This window comes from Dromaius novaehollandiae, chromosome 14 (genome assembly GCF_036370855.1).
Source record: "Dromaius novaehollandiae isolate bDroNov1 chromosome 14, bDroNov1.hap1, whole genome shotgun sequence".
NCBI classification, from domain to species: domain Eukaryota; kingdom Metazoa; phylum Chordata; class Aves; order Casuariiformes; family Dromaiidae; genus Dromaius; species Dromaius novaehollandiae.
The window spans coordinates 4506582-4532038 of NC_088111.1; the positions used below are offsets into that span (position 1 = coordinate 4506582).

At 57.3% G+C, this 25457-nt stretch overlaps 2 protein-coding genes across 6 annotated transcripts in view; one reads left to right on the plus strand and one right to left on the minus strand.

Moving 5' to 3' along the window:
* TNRC18 (trinucleotide repeat containing 18) overlaps positions 1-14258 on the plus strand; it is a 55152-nt gene extending 40894 nt beyond the window's left edge. For 4 of the 5 annotated variants that reach the window (XM_064520156.1, XM_064520153.1, XM_064520157.1 and 1 more), the window contains 13 exons: positions 493-732; positions 3188-3630; positions 4480-4644; positions 5500-5641; positions 6078-6195; positions 6451-6526; positions 6901-7009; positions 8165-8281; positions 8559-8723; positions 9265-10559; positions 11032-11268; positions 11739-11813; positions 11981-14258. In XM_064520156.1, coding sequence (XP_064376226.1) covers positions 493-732; positions 3188-3630; positions 4480-4644; positions 5500-5641; positions 6078-6195; positions 6451-6526; positions 6901-7009; positions 8165-8281; positions 8559-8723; positions 9265-10559; positions 11032-11268; positions 11739-11813; positions 11981-12187 — 3389 coding nt within the window. In that variant the 3' untranslated portion in view covers positions 12188-14258. The remainder of the gene's footprint in view (positions 1-492; positions 733-3187; positions 3631-4479; positions 4645-5499; positions 5642-6077; positions 6196-6450; positions 6527-6900; positions 7010-8164; positions 8282-8558; positions 8724-9264; positions 10560-11031; positions 11269-11738; positions 11814-11980) is intronic. The other variant, XM_064520155.1, reaches the window with a different exon arrangement.
* Positions 14259-16912: 2654 nt separating this feature from the next.
* Positions 16913-24594, minus strand: SLC29A4 (solute carrier family 29 member 4). The gene is made up of 11 exons (XM_064520158.1): positions 24380-24594; positions 21363-21535; positions 20573-20710; positions 20152-20265; positions 19938-20066; positions 19277-19351; positions 18631-18896; positions 18372-18507; positions 17849-18036; positions 17249-17489; positions 16913-17115 (listed from the first exon to the last, which is right to left on the minus strand). Exons 2-11 carry the CDS (start codon positions 21523-21525, stop codon positions 16973-16975), a joined length of 1593 nt encoding a protein of 530 aa, XP_064376228.1. The 5' UTR covers positions 21526-21535; positions 24380-24594; the 3' UTR covers positions 16913-16972.
* Between the last annotated feature and the right edge of the window lie 863 nt (positions 24595-25457).

The window sequence follows — 25457 nt, forward strand, 5'->3', positions numbered from 1 at the left end:
CTCGCCATGGCACAGGCCAGTCTCTGGTATTCCCCTTCCATGCTGATCTCCGATTCAGATTACACTATTGGATTTCATAACGCAGGAGGAGGTGGTGGGCGGGAGGGGAATCCCACAGCTCCAAGGTTGGGATTTTCAAAGGAGTTAAGCTTTTAATTCCTCCTGAAAACCGCGGGGAAGGGGCGTCTGGCTTCCTTTTCAAAGCTCTGCCAGCAGCCTGCTCTTCCCTCCCTTGCCTTGGATGGGTCCTCGTTGCCGTACCCTGTGTTGCTGGGGCCCTGCAAGGGTGGTGGTAGGCAGGATGATACCAGCTACGTGGCTGCAAAGATTCGTGGGTGTCCATGGCCAACGTCTTGTAACTTAGCTCATGAATGGCTCAGTGCTGCTTGGGTGAGCACAGAGCAGCAGGAGAGCAAGCGGTTCGGGGTGGAAGAGTGGCTGACGCGCAGCCCCGTGAGATTTGTAATGGTCTCCCTCTTTTCTGCGTGCTAGATTCTAGCTCAGAGGAGGAAGAAGAAGAGGACGAAGAGGAAGAGGAGGAAGCAGAGGACTATGGGACGGACGGCACTGACAGACTTTCGTCGCCTGCCCTTGATGAGAGTGGCCTGGGCCTGCTAGCGAGGTTTGCCGCCAGCGCGATGCCCAGCCCCATCGTTCCCCCTCCGCTTTCCATCGTCCAGCTGGAGGCCAAGCAGAAGGCGAAGAAGAAGGAGGAGCGGCAGAGCCTGATGGGTGAGTTGCATGGTTAATGTTGGCACCAGTTGTGCTGCAAGAAAACAGGTTGTTGCCCAGACGCTGTCCTTCACGTTCTTTCCTTTTTGGCCACTTGGTCCTGATGGTGAAGGAGGGAATTGCTAGCAAGAAAGCAAGAACCAGTCTTGCCACAGCTAGGCCATGTTTAGCAGCTGCAGCCATGGCTTCCCTAGGGGCAATTGCCAGTGGCTTCCTCAAAGCTTCCTCTTTTCCTAGCTGGCAAACCACTAACATGCCCGGCGTGTACTGCAAAGGCAGTGATGGGATACGGTGTCCCCCTGGACAGAGTGCTGCAGGCAATGAAGTGCTGCTGGGTTTTGGGGAAGGAGGCACGTGCTAAACACAGCTGATCTTAGACACCCAAGAGAAGCAGAGACACCCAAGCAGGAGGAAAACCCCCTTCAGTCTGCCCGCCCCTCCGGCTTCCCCACAGAGTCCAGCAAGCGATACTCAAACCAAGAGTTCCTTCCTTGGCATGCTGTGCCAGACTGTGTGTCTCCACCCCTCTCTCGGTTTCACTGTGTTACAAGTAACGGGAGTTTCACTTCTTTCCCTCCCCATGCCTTGCTGCACAAGTGCCCCTGGGTGACGTGGTTCCAAGTCAGATCTACATGGCCTTCATTTATAAATTCTCTATTAATATTTATTAAATGATAATGGAATTTATAGCATGCCTCAGAATGGAAAATGATGTCTTCCTAGGGAGCCGGGCTTGTTTTAGCACTGTTTCCTTGCTATATTAGGCTTTTGCCAACTTGTTCCAACAACCTCTGTTAAGAATTTATCATGGCTTCGTCTCATAACCTGCCCTCCTTGAAACTGGAAGCATCTAGAAATTATCTCATGTGGCAGAGGGAGAAAAGAGAAAGAGTGTTGTAATTTTCAGTGGGTTTTTCACCTTGAACATTGCCAGCTTCGATTTCTGCAGGCCTGCTCTTTTCCTGTTCACGCTGGGGCTATCTCAGGGGAAGAGATTTGGGTGGAAAATGAATGCAGGTTCCTGCAGTGTTTCAGAGAGGACTGAGAGAAGATGCTTTCCCTCCATGTCTGTGCCTTGTACATTTTTATTCACCCATGTGAATGCTGTTTGGTCCTGTATGGCCTCTCTCAAGGGTCTCCTGCAAGCAGTGGTTATCACAGCAGGGCCTGTTCAGTGTTGGGCTTGAGAAAGGTTTCTGTTAGCCAATGCCTGTAGCTGCTGCTTGTTTTAACAAATAAGCCAGGCTTGTATGCTCTTGCAGCTCTGGACTCCTCCTGTCACCTCCCCAGCATGGAGCAAGGTCTGATTTCAGACCTGGTTAGTCTGAATGTGAAGTTGCACATACGTGTGCAGAGAGAGCAAGTCTGTCGCAGGGTAGAGGAGGGCATGTGAGAGACCTTTGGCTGATGCTGTTTTTTGGAGAGGGAGAACCAGGTTCTGAGGATGTTTCCACACCTCCTCAGAGGTGCTCTGCCATGCCGTGAAGTCCAACACCCTGGGAAGTAAACAGATTTAGAAAATCTGGGCTCAGTTGCTTGCTCTGACCCACACTTACTGCATGACCTTGGACAAGTTTATTTCCGGCTATGTTTGTATCTGTCTGAAAGCACAGTTCCCATGCACGCTGAGCCACAGCTGAAGGCACCTTTGCCACCTGCCCATGTTGCTGCCCAATAGCTGGGGGTGTGGGCACTGGGTATGGCCTCTGTGCCTCAGTTTCCCTTCTGTCCCTGGAAACATGTGATCCTGCTCTCCTTCATTGGGTTCTGGGGAGGGGAAACACTGAAGGCGGTGAACACCTTGGCATTACTACAGTATTTCAGGCTGCTGGGTACTGCCGTGCCAGTGATGCTGAGCTGAGGCCAGCATGAGGGGATTTCCATCTGCCACAGACAAAAGATCATTTACCTCTCTTGACTTTAAGGCAATTACTTTAGCCAATAAAAAGCTCTTTGGTGTCTGTTGGCCAATGGGAAAAAATATGCTTGAAGTCTGAGTTTACTTAATTCATTAAAGAGATCATTCTCCTGAAACAAAGGTGAGGCAGGAGAGGACCCCCACACAGGAGGGGAGGAAGGCTCAGCGTGCGGGGTTTGTATTTTGCTTCAGCCGAACAACATCTTTTTGTGGAGGGGGAGATATTAGTTAATCTTTATCTTATGAGCTTCCCTGCAGGGTTTTGGTGTGGCAGAAGGGAGAAAATTAACTCAGGGAACATCCTGAACCACACTGCCTGAATGGATGGGCTCTGGTTTGGGGCAGGAGAGCCTCATCTTTGGGAAAATCAGTGGGGTTTTTTGAGAGTGGAAACGCAGATCTGAGGGATGTTGGGATTGGGGGGGGGCATCAATAGTGCCGTGGAACAGGCATGACATCTCCCACAAAGCCCAAAAGCCTCCAGCTGGATGTGGCCCAGACGGAGCCTTGGCTGATGGTTAAATCCTGTGTGTTTAGGGACGGAGTTTGAGTACACTGACTCGGAGAGCGAGATCAAGATCAGGAAGAAATCGCCCTCAGGGCTGCTGCGGGGGAAGAAGGGACCATTGGACTCAAGCAGCATCCCACCGAGCCAGGCCCCAGGCAGCCTGGACTCTGGATCCGGGAGCGCCGACAAGGCCAAGCTTGGGGCTGAGAAAGGCCGCAAGCTGAAGAAATTCAAGTCCCCCAAGGACTTGAGCTTTGAGTTTGGGTTGGAGGCTAGCGATGATGACCTGTGGAACCGGCGCCGGAGTGAGCGGATCTTCCTCCACGATGCCACCATGTCCTCAACCATGCTGACCCCTGCGGCACCCACCAGCTCCACTCCTGTCTCCAAGCCTGGGCGCTGTGGGAAGGGGGCACCCATGAGCCCCAAAAAGGACAGCAGCAAGGGGAAGGAGAGGAAGGACCTAAGCAAGGTGAGGACCATGTTGGCAGGGTGGGCATGGAGCAGTGGGGCTCTTGGAAGTTCAGGGTGAAGGGAGGGCAATTAACTCCGCTAGGGAAGAGGAGAGTTGAGCCTGTCTCAGCCGTTACCGCGATGCTGTTTGGGTGTCCCTTGTTCCCCCCCACCAGCCCCCTGTACGCCCAGAGGAGCTCTCAGGCTTGGGTCTGACTCACAGGGATTAAAAGCCTGTTGTGTTTGAGTAGGGCAGGTTGTCGTGGCACCCTCTGTGTCCCAAATCCACCCTGCCTGGATTGCCCAGAGTGGAAATCCTGCCTTAAAACCTGTGTGAAAACGCTCTCCCACTCTCCAGTCACAGCCTTGTCGGCTTGCTGAGCTGTGGCCCGGTAGGCTAGCCCTTAAGGCTGTTCATCTTTTATATATGGTGTCTTCCGAGGGCCGTGTCTGGCCGGTAGTGGCAGTGGTCTCCCCCTAATTGCTGGTTCTTCAGCTTGGCTGAAGGATTGGCTCCCTTTAGCTCCTGTTCGGCTCCTGACAGAGTTACTGGGGAGCGCTGGTTGTGGGGAGAATTAGACAAGCTGTGACATGAGGCCAGCTGGGATTTTCTCGGAGCTCCTTGAGGGAAAGTTTGATGTACAGGAGTTGCTCTCTGGGGTAATGAAGAGCTCTTGCTGGAATGTGTGAGCCCTAAATGCAGAGCTGGGAGATGTAGGGTGTGGTGCAGTCAGTGAACTGATAGCTGGCCGAATGTCATCCTACCTGCTTACAGCCTCCTTTGCTCCACCTTTCACCTCTCCCTGGACCGTGATCTTTACTAATCCTGTCTCTTTACTGATGGGAGGTATTTTATTTTTTCTCTTAGCAGCGGAAGAAGGGTAAAGAAGCACCCTGCTGCTCCTCCTCCTCATCCATGTCACCTCCTGGCATCCCTAGCTCCCCATCTGATGTCCGAGTCAGCCTGGCAAATGCCCTGGGCTCCACCAAGAAGAGCAAAGCCAAGGTGAAAGCCAAGGAGGTGAAGAAAGAGGTGAGGGGCTGGTTCTAGGCTGGGGCCAGCTGGAGCTGGCCAGTAGAGCCCTGCTCTTTTCCTGGCCTGTTGCGATGTGAGAAGGAAAAATACATACACACAGGCCTCACTATGTGCTTTAGAGGCAAAAATGCTGGTTTGAGAAGCCTAAACTCCAAGGAAGGCTAACAGCGGGTACATACCTCCACCATTTGGTGTTAGCTCGATTTCATCCCCCAAATTAATGTGCAGACAGGATTTTCTCTAAGGCCATTACAGGGGTGGAGGGAAGCCTTCAAGGACAGCAGAGAGTCAGGAGATGATGATGGAGTTGCTCTGTTCACCACTGAGTGATCTGATCCATGCCAGGTCACCACTGGTTTCTCCTCCATTACTGTGGCCTGTCTTCTCTCATAAAACACATTGCTGCAAATTTTTCGCATGATTTCTGAGGGTAGTGGTTATTGTCCACGCATAACAGCAAGAAACAGATTGCAGGACTTTTAGAAGAAATATGACCAGTGTTTGCTACCTGTTTTGTAAAGACAAAGAGGTGGCGAATACAGAGCAGCGCTACGGCTGGCTTCTCAGCATCTCTTGTAATGTCCAGGAGTCAGATGCAGCTAGGATGTGTGAAAGGGCTGTTGCTCAGCTGTCAGTAAAGCTTGGGAAGAAACCCAGAAAACCAAAGGTTTTTTTGCAGCCAAAAGGCAGTTTGGGATATGCCTCCTTAACTCTCTGCAGTGATTAACATGGCTGGGGATGAAAATGAGTTTGTCTCAACATCCTCAAGTTATTTGTTGCTGGAGGAAGGTGAGATGGGGACAAACTGTTGCCTCTTGACATCCCACTGACATGCTGCTCGCTCTTCTGCAGAACCGAGGGAAAGGAGGAGCAGTCAGCAAGCTCATGGAGAGCATGGCGGCTGAGGAGGATTTTGAACCCAACCAAGACAGCAGCTTCTCAGAGGATGAGAACATCCCACTGAGCATGCTGGTCGAGCGGCCACCCACACCAGGTGAGGGAAGGAGGGGCCAACTGTGCAGGTGGAAGAGCTGGATGGGTTTCCCATGGTTGCTCAGAGGAAGGCTGTCTGGCTTTCCTGTGATGTTTGTCAAGAGTGTGAGTCCTCAGGGTGAAGGTCCCACCTTTCCAGTCGATTTGGCTTGCCCAATGTAAGCCTCATCAGAGTGACCAACTGTGTGTGATGTCTAGATGAAGCCCAGTCTCTGAGCTGCTCTGTTTTCATTAACCAGTATATTATTATCACCAAAAAGGAGGCTTTTTTTCCTTCCAGGAGCTACCCAAAGAGAGACAGCCCTTATTGCAAAGGGCTTGCTGGCCCTTTTGTAGGGGCAGGTGATGCTGGGACCAGTCAGATTTCCCTCTCCCCTTGCTGTTATTTTTTCATGTACGATGCTCTCTAATCTCCATCTTGCTCCAACACCTCACAGCTCCCCGCTCCTGCATAATTGACAAGGATGAGCTGAAAGATGGCCTGCGTGTTCTCATCCCCATGGATGACAAGCTGCTCTATGCTGGTCACGTCAAGACAGTGCATTCACCTGACATGTAAGTTAAAGGGCTCCCATATCTGACCGGGCTCTTCTGGTGAATGGGACGTAGCTGATGCAGGGATAGACTTTGGGGCTATGGAAAGAGATGGACAGAGTCTGGCAGGAAGGGGAAAAGAGTTTGCTCTAGTTAGTCCAATTATCCCTCACTGCATGTTCTCAACTAAGCTGGTGGCAGGGCTCAGAGGGAGATGTTAGCTGACCGGGGTGATCTCCTCTGCATGCTGTGTCTGACTGAGCCTTTGTGTTTCAGATACCGCGTAGTGGTGGAGGGTGAGAGGGGAAACCGTCCCCACATCTACTGCCTGGAGCAGCTCTTGCAGGAAGCGGTGCGTGAAGCCAGGGAGTGTCTGTCCCTGGTGCCTGGGCCCTGTTTTGGGTTGGAAGAGGCTAATGGGAAGTCCCCTCTGACTGGGGCAGCAGGGGAGTCCCAGTCCTGCTGCCGTGACCAGTCTGGGCAGAGCTCCCTGTGGTGCAGGTGGCTGCCCCGTGGACTCAGTTCCCCACTGGAAGTGAGCACCAGCCCTATGTGCCAGTGGGAGTAGTCCTTCCTGCTGCCCTGTGAGGAGACAGGAGGCTGTTTCCCAGTGGGAGGACTGTCCTTTGCCTTCTCCAGAGCTGCACTGCTACATGCCAAGTGTGCTGGGATGGTCTGTGCTGATGCCCAGAACGTCAGTAATTGCCTCCCTCTTGCCCCAAGCAGATCATTGATGTGAAGCCACCTTCCGTGCGATTCCTGCCCGAGGGCACGAGGATTGCAGCCTACTGGAGCCAGCAGTACCGCTGCCTCTACCCAGGGACAGTTGTGCGAGGTAAGCTACCCCCTGGCTGCCCCGCACTGTGAAACAAGGACGTCTCAACCCTGTGTGTCCTGAGGGACACCAGGCTTGGCTGGGGCAGCTGTGAGGTCTGCTGTGAGTGTCACAGAGATCACAGCCTGTCCCATTCCTCTCCTGTGGCCACGTTCAACTCTGTGAGGATGCTGGTATAGTAACATCCCATGGTCCAGGAGCTGTGCTCTTGCAAAAGAGGTCTGAGGGATTTAGGAGCTTAAAATACTAGAAAACTCAGCACTTTTCAAAAGGTCAGGATTGACTCCAGCCCAGAGGTCCATGATTTCTGAGGTAGTGGAGGTTTCAAAATCACCTGCCCACTCATAGCTGCCTCTGACACACCAACTCCTGATGCCTCCCAGTCTGACCCCATTAAAAAGCCAGTGAAGAGCCCTGAACAGTTCTCCTATGACTGGTCTTGCCTTTGGGCTCTCGGTCACACTTCGTGTGTTTGTGAGGGAATTGTTATTTGCAGTGTATAGACCAGAGGTGCTGATGCAGGGAGAGAGGGAGGGAACACAGCTTATACAGAAGCTTGTGATTATTGAGAGTAGTTACAAAATGCAGGTCAAAAAAAAAAAAAAAGAAACTGCAATAAAAATGAAAAAGTGAATCTCTGCAAGTATAGATGGAAACAGGGAGAGGAGGCGGGAAGTCAAACTGAAACAGCTGTTACGCACTGGAGCAATACTCTTGACAGGGAAATTTTGCACTTGGTGGATAAGTTTAGTATTATCAGGGATTTTTCATTGTGGAGTGAGCCTTCTGCCCTCTCCCTGCACAGATGTGTAGGAATGGTGGGTATGGGATACTCTGGAGCTCGTGCAGGAATGGATCCCATCTACTTCTTGGATCCTGAGAGTGCCAGCAGCAGAAGCAGGTCTTTTCTGCCCATTCTACTGCCCCTGTCACATTAAATCTGCTCCAGGTCCTGCAGCCTGGCCCCGATGGGCTAGATTTCACACCCGGGAACTGCTGCAGCTTACCGGCATAATCTAATTTGGATCTGATTCCAACAAACAGATCTGCCATTTGCATGTGCCTGTCTTCCCTCCATGTCCCCACTTCCCTGATGAGTGGTTTGTGATCTCATGTTTATTCCTAACCCTTTTCTTTTGTCCTCCAAACTCACAGGAGCCCTGGATCTGGAGGAAGATGGAGATCTCATCACAGTAGAGTTTGATGACGGGGACACAGGACGCATCCCACTGTCTCACATTCGGCTTCTACCGCCTGACTACAAGATCCAGTGTGAGTCCTGCTGCTCAGCTTTTTGCATGATGCTTCCTACTGCCAAACTTAGGGAATTTGGGGCCACCAGCCTCTGACATTTCGGGGCTGATTCACAGACTTTGATACACAAAGGTTGCACCATCAGTTATGGGTGTGGAAAGCTGGGGTGGGACATAACCCAGCAGGAAAAAGGCCTGACCTGTATTGTAGTATTGACAGGGGTATGTTCCCCATGTCGCCTCTCTGTTGTATGTGGTGTTTGATTGCCTTTGACTATCTCTTTGACCTGTTGCAGGTGCTGAGCCCTCCCCGGCCCTCTTGGTGCCCAGCACCAAGCGCCGTAGCCGTAAATCCAGCAAGGATGCTGGAGAAGGAAAAGAGGGAGCTACACTGGGGTCAGAGGAGCCTGCGTCAAAAGGCAAAGGGCGTGGGAGAAAGCCAAGTGTCAAGGCGAAAGCCGGTAAGTAGTCACTGCTGCTGGACCTGAAACAGAGAGAGTCCTTGTGCCGTTCCCCATTGCTCTCCCTGTCTTAGGACAGTTGCTTGGCTCAATGTCTAGAGGGGAATGGATGCACTGCTTGGTTCCAGCAGAGCGCCCAAGCGTGAGACCTCTCCTCAGTAGCTGTGGTTCGCTCAGAGAGCTTCCTTCTGTCAGTCAGGGCTGCAGAGCAGCCATTTTTTTAGCTGAGCATCTCAGAGGCCATCAGCAGGCCAAAGATGCAGGAAATCTGCAGCTTGGTTCCTCTGCATCAAAGCAGCACCCTTGGGCATTGCCAGTCAGCCACCCATGGGTGCTGGCATCACCCCAGGCTGGCCCAGGCTCCTTAGTAAGCCTGTTCGGTGAGCAGTGAGGACCTGTTCCTCTTTGGGGAGATCTGAACAGTCAGGAGCAAGCCACCCTTGGCCAGAGACTAGTCAGTGTTGGTGTCAGACTGTGTGTGAGCTAACAGTGCTCATCTGGGTAGATACCATCATGCCTATGTGCTTCTTCCCCTCTGTAGAAGAGGCCGCCTTGCCAGAAGAGAAAGATCAGGTGGATTCTTCGCCTGGTACCTCTTCAGTCCCAGAGAAGCCAGCCTGCCTGGGCAAGCCAAGCGTGAAAGGGTCACGAAAATCCCAGTCGCTGCCAGCTGGAGGCTCTCCTGCCCCCACGGAGGAAAAGCGGTCGAAAGCCAGCAAAATGAAGATCTCCACGAAGCTGCACAGCCCTCCGCAGCCCACTTACCAGCCTGCTGTGTTTGGCAGCATCCTCAGCACAGAGCCCTACAGCGACCTCCCAGGGACGCTGGCAGCCTTTGGCTCTGGTGATACTTCGGCGGCGAAAGCCAAGGCCAAAAAGGGGCGGGCCACAGAAGAGACGCAGGAGTTTGGCACCATGGCCAAAGCTCAGAGGAAGCATGACAGCGAAATCCTGATCAAGCTAGACCACGAGGGCGTGATGTCTCCAAAAACGAAGAAGATGAAGGAGGCAATGAGGATGCTGGAGGACTCAAACCTGGCAAGTCGCAGGGACAGCAAGAGTCTTTTGGGGCTGGGCTATTCCCCTGCCATGGGCACTGAGGGCAAGCAGAAGTCTTCCCGAGGCAAGGGAGCCGAGGGAGACCCTTGCCCTGCCAGCTTTGCAGGGAAGTTTGATGGCTCAGGTGAAAGCCTGACTGCCTCAAAGGACCAGGAGGACAAAACGGCAGCTCCGGCAGCTGTGGAGGAGTCTGAGAGCAACAGCAGTGACAGCAGCTCAGAGTCAGAGGGAGAAGAGGAGGCTGAGAAGAACCAGGGAGAAGCCCAGGATAGCAGCTCTGCTAGCTCGAGAGCATCCACTCCTCTCTCATCCTCCAACTCCTCCTCCTCTTCCTCTTCTAGCAGCAGCTCTTCCTCCTCCTCCTCTTCCTCCTCCTCTTCTGCCTCATCAACTTCCTCTTCATCAAGCTCCAGCTCCTCTTCCTCCTCCACCACAGATGAAGACTCCTCCTGTAGCTCTGATGATGAAGTAGCTGAGGCCCAGCCAAGCTCCTCCGTCCAGCAAACCCTCCCTCCCAAGCAAACCAAGCAGGCAGGGAAATCCCGTGCATCCTCCCACCCCCAGAGCCAGAAACAGCCAGCGCAGCAGCCGGCACAGCAGCCAGCACCACAGCAGAGTGGCAACAAGAGCAGGCCCAAAAAGCGTGAGGGCATCCACCTGCCCACCACCAAGGAGCTGGCTAAGCGCCAGCGGCTGCCTTCAGTGGAGAACAGGCCCAAGATTGCTGCTTTCCTCCCTGCACGGCAGCTGTGGAAGTGGTTTGGGAAACCCACGCAGGTAAATATCGCCTCTCCCACCGCTTTGTAGGGCTTCGGCGCTGGTATTTGCCTAGTGGTGCCTCTTACCCGGTGCTCCTGGGGCTTCCCAAAGGAACCTTTCCCTTCTCCTCGGCTGGCAAAACTCTGCTGGCTTGGTGTGTTCTCAGCCTGGCCCTGGCTGTAAAGCTATCTCCAGTTTGAAAGGAGGTTGTTGTTGATGTGTCCTTCTGCCCACTTATTCCCATGGGAATGTCCCGTTAATGTCCTGGTTGAAGGCCAGCACCTGGCCCAGTCTCCCAGTTCTCCGTTAGATGGTGCGTAGCACCGAGGCCATGGCAACACGTCCCAGGGAGGGGGTGGCTGTGGTCTTTGCCAGGCCATGGTTGGCTCTGCTGACAGCAAAGGGCAGGATGCGAAACCGAGTGAGCGGTGGTGGCTGGGGAGACCTGAGCAATCCCTGGCAGCTCACCTGCGCGCTCCTCTCTTGACAGAGACGAGGAATGAAAGGGAAGGCCAGGAAGCTCTTCTACAAGGCCATTGTCCGGGGCAAGGAGATAATCCGCATTGGAGACTGTGCAGTGTTCCTCTCAGCTGGCCGCCCCAACCTGCCCTACATTGGCCGGATCCAGAGCATGTGGGAGTCCTGGGGGAACAACATGGTGGTCCGGGTCAAATGGTTTTATCACCCAGAAGAAACCAACCCTGGGAAGAAACTCAATGAAGGCAAGGTAGGCTAGTCTGCTTTGCTGAGAGGGCTGCAAAGCTGCTTGTTCCTGTTTTTTTCAGAGGACAAGGAAAATACCCATCACCCCATTCATTACTGGTTCCCAAGATAGGGTGGCCCCCTCGTTTCGTGCTGCTGGGGCTGCCTGTGGTATGGACAAGTCTGGTATTTATCCTTTGAGCAAGGGAAGGGTGGATTTTTATCCTGTTAGGAAACAAAGACTTTTGCATGAATGCAAAAAGTCAAGAGCCAGACTGAGGGTAAGGACTAGTGGCCCAGTACTCAAAAACACTGAATTTCACACATGTGTGTGCAGTGTGGTTTACAGCATGCTTGTCCTCCATTGCTTATACAGTACTTGTCACCAGGGACTGAGGCCATGAACGTACATGTGGTGGGCAGTAGATAATAACATGGAAAAGCAACTAATTCACCCTGTTTTCACTTCTGTCCCCTTTTCTCTCTTGGGCACAGCGCTGGGATCAGAAATCTGGCAGGAGTCTGTCCGCAGCTTTGCAGGCATCCAACCAGAGGAAGGACTTTATGGAGGTTGGTGAGGCTGGGGGAGCGCTGGGAAGGGCTGCAGGGGACTGCGTGACTGGGGGATTGCGATGGATGCTTTTCCTGCCTATTGAAGATGATGCTTTAAATGCTGTGTGATCTACTAACTGTTTGTTTTCTCTCTCCCTCTCCCTCTTTCCATTCCTGTCATGCAGCGAGCCCTCTACCAGTCCTCTCATGTGGATGAAAATGATGTCCAGACCATCTCACACAAGTGTCTTGTTGTTGGTCTGGATCAATATGAGCAGATGCTAAAGACAAAGAAATATCAGGACAGTGAGGACCTCTACTACCTTGCAGGGACCTACGAGCCCACTACGGGCATGATCTTCAACACCGATGGGGTCCCTGTCATCTGCTGACCGCCCAGGGGACATGTGCCACCCCCTGGGAAAGGACGGGACAAACCTGAGGACGTGCCTGTTCAGACGACATGATTGTTTCTTTCAATGCTCATGACTTCTGTGTCACACTACAGACAGGAGAGCGCGAGAGACAGGGAGGAGGAGGGAGAGGGCTGGAGAAAGGGATTGGGGAAGCAGTTACAGGACTTGTGGAAGATGCCGTGGGTGGTGGTGATGCCTGAACCCCAAGGCTCTTCTGGAAGTGGCTTTAATTAAGGTGACACTTGACCAACTTCTCCCTTCCTCCTTTTGGTCCTGGAAAGCACATGGGTCTCATGATCATTTCACCAGCGGGACCCCCCAGCAGGAGGGATCCCTTTTGTGTCATTTGCCCCCATCGTTAACCCAGAAGCTGCCTGTACGTGGAAGGACACCTGCGAGCCTTCTGCATACGCTCTTCTCCGTCCTTATATTCCCTTTCCTGCTTAGTTTCGCATGACCCTTTAGGAACGACAGGGTGGAAGAGAAAGGAGATGAGTCTCTCTCAGCGCCTCGTCTTGATCCTCTCAGCGCCTTTTCGCAGTCCCCTTTCCCTGGAAGCCCCTGGCCCAGCACATATGGAGCACGAAGGAGCAGAGCATGGAGATGGCAGGAGAGGTTCTCCAGGCTGGGAGGAGCCGGGCAGAAGAGGAGCCAGCGGGGTCTCGGAGGCTGCGTTCCCACGGCCTCGACCAGAAGGTCTGAATCCTCCTTCCCCTTCCCTCTGTGTGCCTCCAGCCCCAGAAGGGCTATGGGGGAGACCCCCTGCAAGCACGTGGCGAGGGGGTGATGCTTGGCAGACAACGAACTCGTTTTGGAGTGTGCAGCAAAGCGGGGAAGGAAACAACTGGGAAAAGCTGCTTCCTGGGGCTTGGAGCAGAAGAGACCACAGGCCATCGGGGCTACTTCTCTTGGCAGAAGAGATTTTACCCCCACCGGCCGGCTTTCCCCCCCAAGCTTTGCCTGAGCAGGGCCGTGGAGCTGAAGCTGCGGGAAGCCCTCACCCTTCATCCCAAGGGTGTGGGGACAGAGCACACAAGGCCCCAGCCGTGCCTGCAAGCTGCATTTCCGCAGCCGGAGCCACGCTGCCGTCTCGGGACGGGGAAGGGGAGCTTTGCAGCTTCCTCCATGTGACTGGCTGTCCTCCCCGTGGCTCCCGGGGAGCCGAGCCCATCGCCTCCCTCTGCGGAGCTGAGCCTCCATCTCGCTCCCGCCGGGCAGGGGCCAGACCCGCAGCTCCTCCGCCGCCAGACCAGCAGCCGCGGAGGATTGCAGCCCGCCACGCAGCATCCCACCGGGGGAGCGGCGCCGGAGGAGACCCCACGACGACGCAACATCCTTGCACTTAACCGAAACAGAAGATAACTCCAAAAGACGCACTGATCTTTGCAACTACCGACTCGCACTACGGATCGCTCGGACGTGGAGCTGGGCCCAGCTCGGCCGCGAGCGGCGACCCAGCCTGCGGTGGGGAGACGCTCGCGAGGACAGATCCGAAGCTATCCGCCCCGGTACCGCCGGCGTGCCGGAGACCAGAGGCCCGGGCTCAGGGGAGAGGGACGCCCCTGCAAAGTAACCCCTCACACTTTAGAAGAACCACATGGTGCTGAACTCATACCATCGCTACCCCAGGCCACGGGCACCTCCCGCCCTGGCGGATGTTCGCGGTTCTAAACTGTACAGTTTTAATGTACCAAAAGACTCTTTAGCCCTCCTGTATTATAAGTCTTTAAATGGATTCAACTTTTTAATTATAAATATAAATATAAATATATATATATAAATATAAACTTTTTAAACCTGAAAAAAATTATGAAATTATAAAAAAAAAAAAAGACAGCAACAGAAATGAACACAGTCTGACGTTTAGAATATTATTTTTTATTTCCTGTTGGATTGTGATTGTAAATGATCTGGGAACAGGCACACCCCCCACGCTCAAAGTGTACTGTACTAGAAGCAAATTGTGTGAGCATATTTTAAAGAGCGAGAGAGAGCGCGCGCGAGAGAGATTTTATGCTAATGTTAAATAGAAAGCACTTAAAACCCACTGCCTTCTATGGAACACAAGGATATTTCAGACAATCGAGAGGAAAGGAGAGCCAGGTTTTTTGTCTTTTTTTTTTGTTTTGTTTATGTTTTGTTTAAAACAATTTTTTTGGCATTCTGTTTGTTGGAGAACTCCGTGTGATCTTTTTTTCATAAAAAAAATTAATTGAAAAAAAAAACCCCAGCGAAGCATCTTTCTTTGTCTCGCTTTTCCTGACTCTGTGGGGTTTTTTTCCCAGCGTTGCTGGCAGCGGTGTTTTTTTGGCTCGGCCCCACGTGTGCTGTGATGGGGAAGAGCCCTGCGGCGGGGAGAGGTGCCCGCGGCGCTGGTTCGGGGTTCGCACCGCGCACGGCTGCAGTCTCGCCCTGGCGTCCGTCCTGCTGCCCCAGGGTGTCTGTCCGTCCCTGCCCGGCCCAGGGGTACCGGCTGGTCCCCTTGCCGTGTCACCCAATGGACAGGACTCTCCTGCTTGCCGGTGACAGGGTGTTGCACCTTGACACCTCTGCGAGCTGCCGGGGGCTCGAGCGGGACCTGTTCTCGTGGCTGAGCCTTGGCAAATCCCCGGGTGACAAAGAGGCCCCGGGACCAGGTTACGCTGCAGCAGCCCCGCAGGACAGGACACCAGGCCTCACCCCGTGCTCGTCCCTCACCGGCAGCCGAGCGGGGTGGCTGTGCTGCCCAAAGCATGTCGATGAGCAACCCAGGCGTGCCAAGGAGCAGGGCCCTGCTAAAGACGTGCGTGAGCAGGGGGCCATAGGTGCGACGAGCGTGCCAGAGCTCAGACAGGAGCCATGGCTGCAATGGCTCTGAAGTTCCCATCACGTGGCCACTTTGCTGTCCCCCTTTTTTGGCTGCACGTGGGGAGTGGGATGCTAGCAAAGGTGCATCCCAGCTGGCATTGCCACCAGGACACGGGCAGCGTGACCCTCCTCTGCCCACCCAGATAAACCTCCTGCCAGGGCTTGCTGAGGTGTCCAGGGGCCCGAGCTAACGGGTGGCCCACAAACGGGTGCTGGCGACAGCTCCAAGGAGGCACAGCCCCCTTCTCCCCCCGCCCTGGCCAGGAAAGGAGCCAGGACCTGCCAGCTGGTGCCTTTCAGAAAAAAATTAAATTTAAAAATAAAATAAATAAATAAATAAATAAAGGAAACAAACCTCATTTATTCATCAGCAACCCCCCAAACCCAGACAGAGCGGGGCCAAGGGCTCCAGTGCCCTGTGGATGCAGAGGCGTTTCAGCAGCACCTGTCCCTGCCTGCACCCACCGGCAGCCTGCAGCACCCTGCTCCCTTTCTTGGGGGGGGGGGGGGGGGGTGTATTCCCCCCCCCCCCCAAAAAAAAAACGCTTCCATGAGCTGGGCCATGTGCCAGCAGCTCAGTGCTCCCCAGAGGAGCCCAAACACCCCCCACCCCATCTCCTTTTTTTTTTTTTTTTTTTTTTTTTTTTTTTTTTTTTTTTTCCCCCCCATGGCTTCACTTGGCAGCAAGGATCTGCAGAGGAGGAGTGTTAAATGGGGCCCAGCACCTTCCTGGGAGGATGAGGACGGCCCTGACTTCATCCTCCATCCTCGCTAGCTCCAGGCTCTGTAAGGCATTGGCTCTCCCAGCCGCGCACAGGCAGTGCTGCACCCGCAGCGCCGGCTCCCAGGCAAAGGTGGGCACAGCCGGCGGGTGGCCCTGCGCGGGCGGCCCGGTGCCGGACGGGACCATGTTCCTGGCCAAAAAACTATATATATATATATATATATATATATATATGTGTGTGTGTGTGTGTGTGTGTGTGTGTGTGTGTGTGTGTGTGTGTGTGTGTGTGTGTGTGTATATATATGTGTGTGTGTGTGTATATATATATATGTGTGTGTGTGTGTGTGTGTGTGTGTGTGTGTGTGTGTGTGTATATTTTTTTAATATGTATGTGTATATATATATGTGTGTGTGTGTGTGTGTATATGTGTGTGTGTGTGTGTGTGTGTGTGTGTGTGTGTGTATGTATATATGTATATGTATATATATGTATATCCACTTGGCAGCTCCAGCTCTGAGCGGGCTGTGTGGGGACGGGACGGGCTCTGCCCCAGGTTTGCTCACCATGGGCCCCGGCCTCTCTTGCGCTCGAGGGGGAAAAAAACAGACAGAAGCAAAAAGAAAAGTATTTTTTTCCAGCCAGCAGAAGTGAATTGGGTCTTTTACATATATTTTCAGGGAGGGTCATGATTTCAAGCTGTTCTCAGCGATACCTGCAGCACCATCACTAGAAGCCAAGATGCACCTTTCTGGCCCCACCAGGGTCTGAAGGAGCGTTTCCTTCGCCCCTTGCGCCTCCTCTTCCTCACCAGCCCCCACCCCGCTTTCTCCATACACCGTCTGCTCTTGGCGAGCCCCAGCGCCGGCGGCCAGGACACCCTGCGCGGGGGCAGAAAGCACCCAGCGAGCTGCACATCACTCGCCCCAGACACCATAACCTTGACCCAACCAGACGTCGGTTCCTGCCTTCGCGCGTCCCAACCCCTCGGTGCTCGCGGGCGTCGGTGCCCATTCCCACCCGGTGCCGCGATGCCGCTCTCCCCTGCCAGGGACGTGGCAGGATGGGGACGGGAAGGGGCATCGAGGCTGAGCAGGGCGGCGGGACCATGGCAAGAGCAGGGGGCGGCGAGCTCCAGTCCCTGGCCACCGGCTCCTGCCGCCGGCCCCGCTCCGTCGCCCTGTGCCTGGGCTCAGTACCCTGCCGTGAAGGAGCCGTTGAGGGTTTCGGTGTGGAAACAGGTACTGTGGGACGCACTGGTGAGGCTGTAGGCAAAGTAGGCCACGGCGGAGCCCAGCGTCAGCCCCGTCATGTAGGACACGGTCATGGTGTTACCTGCAGGGGAAGGGACAGGGGACATCAGGGCTGGCTGACCGGGACCGTGGAGGGGTCCTGCCGGCGCTCTGCTCCCGGTCCCACTTGCGCCGGCCCATCCCGGCCATCCCCGCCGGCACCAGGCGCTCCCTACCTGCCAGCTCCCGCTGCTCCGGGCTCACTTTGCCGGCGGCCAGGATCATGGGGACGCTGCCGAAGTACCCGTTGGTGATGCCCATGAGGAGGGAGAAGACGCAGGGCCACGCGGGGTGGCCGAAGGCGGGTTTGCCGTTGGGGTACACGCACATGATGAAGAGAGGGATGAACACGACGCGGAGGCAGGAGTAGACGAGGAGGTGCGTCCCTCGCCAGTCATAAGGCAGGGCAGCAAGGATCTGAACCAAAGAGAGGAGAGACCACGCCAGGGTGGAAAGCAAAGTGAGGTCTAGACGGATGAGGGGGGCTGGGGAAGGGGCCATGGGGACCAAACTGATGGCCACAAAGAGGAGACGAGCTGGTGCAGACAAGAGCATCTGCTGCAGGATCCCAACCCTGGTCATCCCAATGAACAACCTCACGCTGGTTAGATGACCCAAGGGTTGGAGATGACCCTTGATAAAGCCAAGAGGCTTCCGAAGAGCAGGGAGGGAGAAGGACGGAAAGAGTGCAAGGAGTCAGCTCCTCTCCGCACACCAAGGTGGGGAGGTCTTCTCTCGGCCCATTCCTCAGCACCACCCTGGAGGGGCCCTCCTACCTTGCCAACGAAATCTGAGAGGTTGAAGATGGCCATGATGAGGATGGGGAGCCATTCCCCCAGCGTGCAGTTGTGGATCTCTGACTCCAGCCCGGGAAAGAGGCACAGCGTGATGAAGTAGGTCATAGCGATGGAAAGCATGTAGGCCCAGATGACCCTGGAGACCACGTAGCGGTGGAGCAGCATGTCTGGGAGAGATGGCAGAGCAGCTCAGCCGGCAATGGATAAACCTGAGCTCTTTCCCTTCCTTGAGCCTCCTGTCAGCCTCAGTCCAAAAGTCAGAGCCAAAATGACCACACTAGTGAGATGGCAGCTCCCACACACTGACGCATTTGGGGATATCTTCTCAGGAAGAGATTTTTTTTTTTCCCCCCCAAATTCTTGGGCACAGAGAGAAATGAACACCCATTCCCCAAAGTCCTGGGTAGTGGATAGCTCCTTCTGCCCCATAAAATGCTGCAAAAATGCTCCATGCCCTCCACCTCCATGCCAGACCGGGGTATCCTGCAAGCTCAGGACCTACCTCTGAAACTCGGCCAACTCCTCTTGATTTTGGGCCGAGGGACGTCGAAGCGCATGTAGGTCCCGCTGCCGGCCAGTTCTGCTTCGTGTCCCAGGCTGCCCGTGGGGGATGCCGGCTGCCCTCGAGGCCTGTTCTCCTGCAGAGGGGAAGGGGGACCCTGAGCTGTGACCCCTGGGGCAGGCTCAGGGCAGGGGAGCATCGTGGGGGGAGCAGGGACATTGCCCCTGTGCCAGACCGTCCTCTGTGGCAGGGCACTTACAAATCGGACGTCCTCAGCAGTGACATCGTGGTGAACCCGGTACCCCGTCCCGCAGTCCCCGGCCCCCTTGGGCTCGGGGAGGCCCTTGCGGGGACCGGCGGTGTAGTAGCGAACGAAGCGGGTGCGCTTCACCAGGAGGTGGAGGATGAAGCACGTCAGCTCCATGCCAATGGAGATGAAGAAGAAGATGACCGTGTTCTCCTTCTCGTCTGACAGCAGGAGCTTGGTGAAGATACGGCTGAGGGAGATGATGACCCCGGCGGTGCCTGGCAGGACAACCGGAGCGGGACGGTTGGGAGAGCCCCCTCCACCGCCAAGGACCAGCTGCCCGGGAAAGCCCAAGTGAGCCCCGCCCCGAGCGGAGATGCGCTGCTGAGCAGTGCCAGCCTCCGGACACGGAGCAGCTGCTAGCAACAATTTGGAGGAGATGGACCTGGCTGCTACCCATCCCTCGGCCGAGGACCCCCTGCGCGGGCAGCACGAAGGCTGCGGGAACGGGGCCTCCTTCGTCCACCTCCAGCCACTTTGCAACCCATAACCGAATCCCTCGGGGAACGCAGAGGTGCCCATAGCCCCCGCGACTCTGCCACGAGCACCCAGCTGCCCCGAGCACGTGCGGGGATGCGGGTGGCACGCGGGTACTTACTCTCGCCCGTCATCACCCCCTGCGTGTAGCGCTTGGGCAGCAGCCCGGTGTAGCCGTAGAAGCTGGATTGCTGCACTTCAAGAGAGAGATGGGCAAAGAGGAGGAGGAAGAGGATTACTGCTCCAGCCGGCATCGTCCCTGCCGCAGGGACTGGAGCCCCGGTGTGACTCAGGGGTGCCGGATCAAGCCAGGGCAGCTCGGAGGGCGCAGAGCCACCCTGAGCGACGCTGGCAGGGAATATTGCGGCCCCTTGCAGGGCCTGGCTCGCCATGGGGCACAAGTGGGGCCAGGCACAAGCCCAACCCTCAGGGGCCGGGGAAGAGGAGTGAACATGTCCCACACCGCAAGAGCAAAGAGCATCACACAACTATCGTGAAATAGCTGGAAACAGCCCCAAAAGTGGAAAAGCCCTACAAGGACGGTCCCATCCCAAGGAGCCCTTGGCTGTGGCCGTTTGCACTCCTTCCTCCAGCTTTGCCTCCCCAGCAGTGACGCCAAGGGCAGGCAGCATGCTTCACGCAGATTTGGGGGCTTGGGGACCAGGCAGTGGGATGGGCAAACAAGTGTTTGTCCCAAGAGACCAGGAATGGGACTGCTTTCCTGTCCTTATTGGAAGGGCTGTCCTCGTCCCCTGTGTGCTCTGGCAGCCGCCCCGACATACCTGTGCAGCCGAAGGCCACCACCCCCACGGCGATGAGGTTGATGGCGTACGCTTGCCGGTGGGTGAAGAGCTCCAGCCAGACGTCGCAGATGCTGACGAAGAGCAGGGGCCCCAGGGCGAGGAGGTAGCCTGCAGCGGGGACACAGAGGTGGGTGGGGGCCAGGAGCGGGGGGGGGTCGGCGCTGGCCACGGGTGCATGGGGCCATGCACTCACCCACAACGATCCTGGTGTGCAAGCTCAGCAGCTCCACGAGGGCGTTGTTGAGGAGGACGGCCACCAAGGCCACCAGGATGTAGGTGAGGCTCATGTCGAAGACGATGGAGGTCCCTGCGGAGGAGGCAGGGCGCTGGGGGCGGCCGCTTAGGCGCTTAGGGCCGGGGGCTGCTCCGCCTTTCTGAGCCCGCTCGGCACTGTTCGCTTGGCCAAGAGCAGCCTTTCTGCTGCCGCGATGGCTCAGCTACAGGAACACATCAGCCCGAATTGCTGACCCACGTGAGCAGACCTTCCCACACGGGTCCCGTCTGTCTTCTTCTGGTGCCCCCAAACCTGGCCCTGTCTCGTCTCCCCGCTCATCATCGCGGCCTGCGGGACGCAGGGCTGGGACATGCTGAGAGTGCTGCAGCCAAAGCCCTACCTGGATATTTATGATGCAGATAGTCCACATCGGTGATAAAGCTGTTGTACGGCAGGAGAAATCCCACTCCGGCCAGCAGCATGGCAAAGTAAATCCCGTGGTATCGGTCCTGGGGCTTGGGGTCCTCGGAAACTGTCCCTGAAAGGGGAAGGAAACTTCACAGCCAGATAATGTCCGTAACAACCAAACCCAGCACGCAGGAGGTGCTGAAGACCGTGCGGAGGCAGAGACACCAATGGCAGTGGGGTGCCAGGGCAGGGCTCGGTGCAAATCCGCTGGGGTCCCGGGAGATGTCCCTGATGTCCAGCCTCTGCCCAGCCGGGAAAGGGCAAAATTGCGGGACAGAGGGTGCAGGGGGCACAAGCCAAGCAGAGAGCCAAGAGAGCCCGGCTGGAGGAACAGGCCACCAAACCCACAATTTGCTGGTAAACATCAGGACCGGCTGCTGCAGGATGTTGTGCAGGCTAAAATAAGTATGAATACGTCCAAAAAAGGCATTAGACAATTTTATGGTGTTTCAGTCCATTTGTGGCTATTAAACGCAGCCCAGGAAGTTCCCACAGTGCTGGGAAGTGGAAAATCAGCAGTGCAGGCAGCTCATGGCCTGTTCTCCTCCCGAATACGTCCCTGGTGGCAGGTGCCCAGCAGGGCAGCCCTGTCCTCGGACCCTCCCGGCTCCTCCCCTGGGTTTCTCCCGTCCATGAGCCGTGGGGTGTCGGGGCTGGGTGGACAGCGGGTTCCTCGCGGTCCCCGTCACCCCCATGGTTGTGCCCCCCTGCCGAGCCCTTACCTGGCTCCATGAAGGTGAGGATGCCCTTGGCCTGGCTCCCCTTTCCCTGCAGCTCTTCCTCCTCCAGCTGGTAGCTGTCGAAGCTGAAGCTCATCACCACGTTGCCGTCCGGCGTCCCTGCCGGGCTGGCGTCCTTGAAGCGGTCGGCTCCCACCGAGCCCATGGCAGATGACCTGTCGGGAGAGCAGTGACGCCCGTCAGGGGCACAGGCGGGTGACATCCCCCGTGTCCCCTGCCTGGGACAGCCCCGGGGTGTCCCCGCGCGGGCGGCACGGTCTCTTTGCAGCCCTCCTGCAGGGTTGTTGTTCAGAGGGTGTCTGCACCCCGCGGTGCTGCAAGGGATGGCTGCAGCCAGGGTGGCTCGGGACCCGCGCCCCACTGCTGTCCCCAGCGGGACCATGTTCACCCCTTCCTCCGGACGCCTCTCCTCCATCAACAGCCGGGTGACCCCAGAGCTGTCCCCGTGCTGCACGCGACCTTGGGATGCAATCGATGACCTTCAGCTCTTCAGGCTTGGAGTAGAAGCAGCTCCTCACCTTCCTTCTCCTGCCTCCCACCGGCGTCCCGCACAGGGTACGGAGAAACCAGGACTTCCTTTCCCCGACATCCTCCCCTCCAGGGGAGCAAAGCCGAGCAGACTGGGGCCCCGGAAGGCTGGGCTTCCTACCTTGTGCCGAGGCGAAGCACCCGTGAGCCATGAGAATGGAGGAGGAGGAGGAGGAAGGCTGCTTATGGGCACAACCCGGGACAGGGCCCCTGCTCCCAGCGTCCTGTTTTGAGCAAGAGTGGAGCTTTTGGGCCGCAAGCAGAGAACTGCTGGGGTCCGAGGCCAAACCGGGGAGGTGCGAACCAGCAGTGGCGGCATTAACCTGCTGAACTCCTCGTCGTGGGATGCTGCCGCTGCCAAATGCTGGCACGATTTCCAAAAGCAATTAGATAAATTAATGGGTGAAAACCACTCACAGAGGGCGGTTGAAGGGGAAGAGCCCGCTGCCTCGGGAAGTCCTTGCTCGCCGCATCCTGAGCGTGTGTCATGCCATGTTAACTCTGTTTTTGTGCTCTTTTCTCGGCTGACTGCGGTTGGAGGCTGAACTGTTGGCATGGGCTCAACACGGGGAGATGCACTTCTGCGTGCGAGATGGGCCAGCCTCCGAGCACAGCGATGCCGGCTGAGGCAGGACGGACCAAATGGGCAAACCTGCTTCTCGATAAAAGCTCCAAAACATCTGGCAGCCTTCAGAGACCCTACCAGCACTGGACTGAAACGTGGTTCTTCCTTTTGGGTCGGTCCCAGCCCAAATCCCCCGCGGGGAGCAGCCCTGGCGTGCAGGAGGGGATGCTCTGTATTACCGGCGCCAGTCGCTAGATGCCAGCCTGCCTCTGTCGCCAGCTGGACCCGGGACCACCCATCTGGCTGGGAATAAAACCTCCTTCAAGCCAGCAGGTCGAGGCCGGCAAGGGAGGAAAAATCAATTAAAGTCATTTGTCTTGTCTCCCTGCGAGCCGTGGCATTTGCAGGAGCAGAAAGGTTTCTCCAGAGCCTCCCTGGCTCCAAGCTGCAGGACACGTATGAGACAAACAGACGGGGAAAGCCGGGGCTTGAGCTGCAAACGCAGCTGCCCAAGATTCCTGCGAGCGCAGCTCACCCCAGATAGCACTGGAGATTTTGCTTTTTGTATTTTCTCCCCTTTCTTTCCTCAACCCCAGAATGTATTTGCTTATTGCAGGGACCCGCAGAGCAGCGCGAGTCCTGCACGAAGGGCCGTGCCGGAGCCCGCAGTGCTGAAGGGCCCCAAATCGGGCCAGGGCCAGGAGCCCTGAGCTTGGGCAACAGCTCGTTTCTCTACAGAGCCTTTCCTGCACCGCAGCAGCGTGCCGTGCCGTTATTGTGCCCTGCGCAGCCAGGTGCATCCTCCATCGGCCTCCCGCAAGGACCAGGCGCTTCCCCACCGTGAGACCCCCAGCCCCGCACGGAGCCGGCGCCCGCCTGCTCGTCCTTCCTCGTGAGAGCCGAGCTTCGTCGGCCCCACGTGAGCTCCCTCCCGCCAGGTACTAACGCCCGCGTGCGAAGACCGGCCTGGCCCCCACACCTGATGCTACGGGCACCCCAGGTGCTGGGACCCCACAGGAGCCATCTGCCAGGCCGCTTGGAAAGCCTGCCGCAGGGTTTTGCGATGCAAATCCCGCTTGCGGAATAAGCCTATTAGCACAGCTTCTTCTTTAACGCGGCCCAAACTTCTCATTGACAGCAGCAGCCGAGGGAGCCGGGAGCGAAGCGGGCTGCGCTGCGCGGCTGTGGGGCTGGAGCCAGCCCGCTGGCGCCCGACCTCTCCAGCCCCCTTGCATCATGAGGAGCCGGCGGCCCCCTCGGATTTGCACCCTCGCACCCAACGGGGGGGCTCAGGCCCTGGTGCCTCCCCGGGCCTCTGGGGTTTGCAGCCGCGAGCCCGAGGACACGGAGCTCCGCAGGGCAGAGCGGAGCTGGGGCTCTGCCCCGATTCATCCCAGCTCCAGGAGGGCTCTGGGCAGCACAGCCCCCCCGGGACCCCCGGTGCCCATCCGGGGAAAGAAGAGATTTCTGCGGGCGAGAAGCTGCCCGCATTTCGGCAGCGCTGCCTTCGGGGGCATCGCGCAAGCAGCTGGAGTTGCAATAAAACAGAGACTCCAATAAAACCCTCTGTGATCAAAGGAGAAGCCACTTACGGGAAGGGGGGGGGACGATCCCGGGGGGGGGGCAGGCAGCCCCCCCGCCCAGGGCTGGGCGGAGGATGCTGGGCGCAGGCTGCACCGGGGCGCTCGGCGGGGCCGGGCAGGGAGGCGCTGCCCCCCCCCGGACTGGCGCTGCCCGAGGCCGGGGGCTCCCGGCCCTGTGCCCCGCTCCGCTCCGCTCCGCTCCCCGCTCCGCCCCGCGCTGCCCTGGGCGGCGGCGCGCAAAGGCGGGGGGGCCCCGGTGCGGCCCCGGCCCCGGCCCCGGCCCCGGCCCGGCCGAGCCCAACAGGTCCGCGGCGGCTCCTCACCTCCGCCGAGCCGGGCGGCCCCGCCGCGCTGCTCCGCGCTGCTCCGCGCCGCTCCGCGCTCAGGGCCGCCGCCGCGCCATGCCGGAGCCGCGGCCCCGCGGGGACCCGCAGCCGGGGCCGCTGCGAGCGTGTGCGAGAGCCGGGGGGAGGCGGAGAGGCGGCCGCCTGCCTCCCGCCGCGGTCCCTCCTGCCTCCTCCTCCCCGCCCGCTCCTCCTCCTCCTCCTCCTCCTCCTCCTCCGCCGCCGCCGCCGCCCGGCGCTGCCAGCGGCTCCCCCCGGTCCCAGCCCCGGCCCTGCCCCCCCGCGGCCCCCCCGGCCCCCCGCGCCGCCGGGAAGCGGGGTGCGAGCTGCTCCGCGTCTCCCGCTGGTTCACCAGCCCGTAGGCAGCGTTTGCAGGCACCGAGCAAGGCCCCGGGGGGCACGGAGCGAGGCCCGGCGCGAGCCGCAGGGAGGTCCCGCCTAGCCACGATGCCCAGGGAGCTGCATTTACCGCCTTAGCTTGACTCCGGCTGCAGGGAGCAGGAGCGTCCCCCTCCCCGCAGACGGATTTGGCACAAAAGGTGCCAACGGGGCCAGCACAAGCTGTCCCGGCGAGTGATGGATGGGTGGACGGTGTGACGCAGCTCTGACTGGCGGCGTGCAGAAAATCCCCCCTTCCAGAGAGCCGGGGTACTCGGCTCTTTGGCCTCCAGAAAACACGGCCAAGCTGTTCCCAACGGCACAAGGTGCCATCCTTCGCCCCAGGAACCGCTGCAGCTGCCCCGGCGCCGCGGCTCGGTGCCAGCTGGACATCTCCCACCTCCATCCCAGCAGATACCTCCAGCTTCTCCCATCCATCCTGCTACCCTCCACACCTCCTCTTGATGCAGCCCCCCGGGCTGCAGACCGGTGCTCCTTGCAAAAGGAAGGACCAAACCCCAGCCACATGCAGGAGCAGCATTTCCTGCCCTTTCCGGTTACCCCAGGACATTCCCGGAGCGAGGGGGGCGAAAGCCAGCAGGAAGGGGCAGCGTCACTGCTCCCTCCTTGCATGCAACTGCAAGGAGCCGGGCTATGAATTACAATCTTCTCGCAGTCA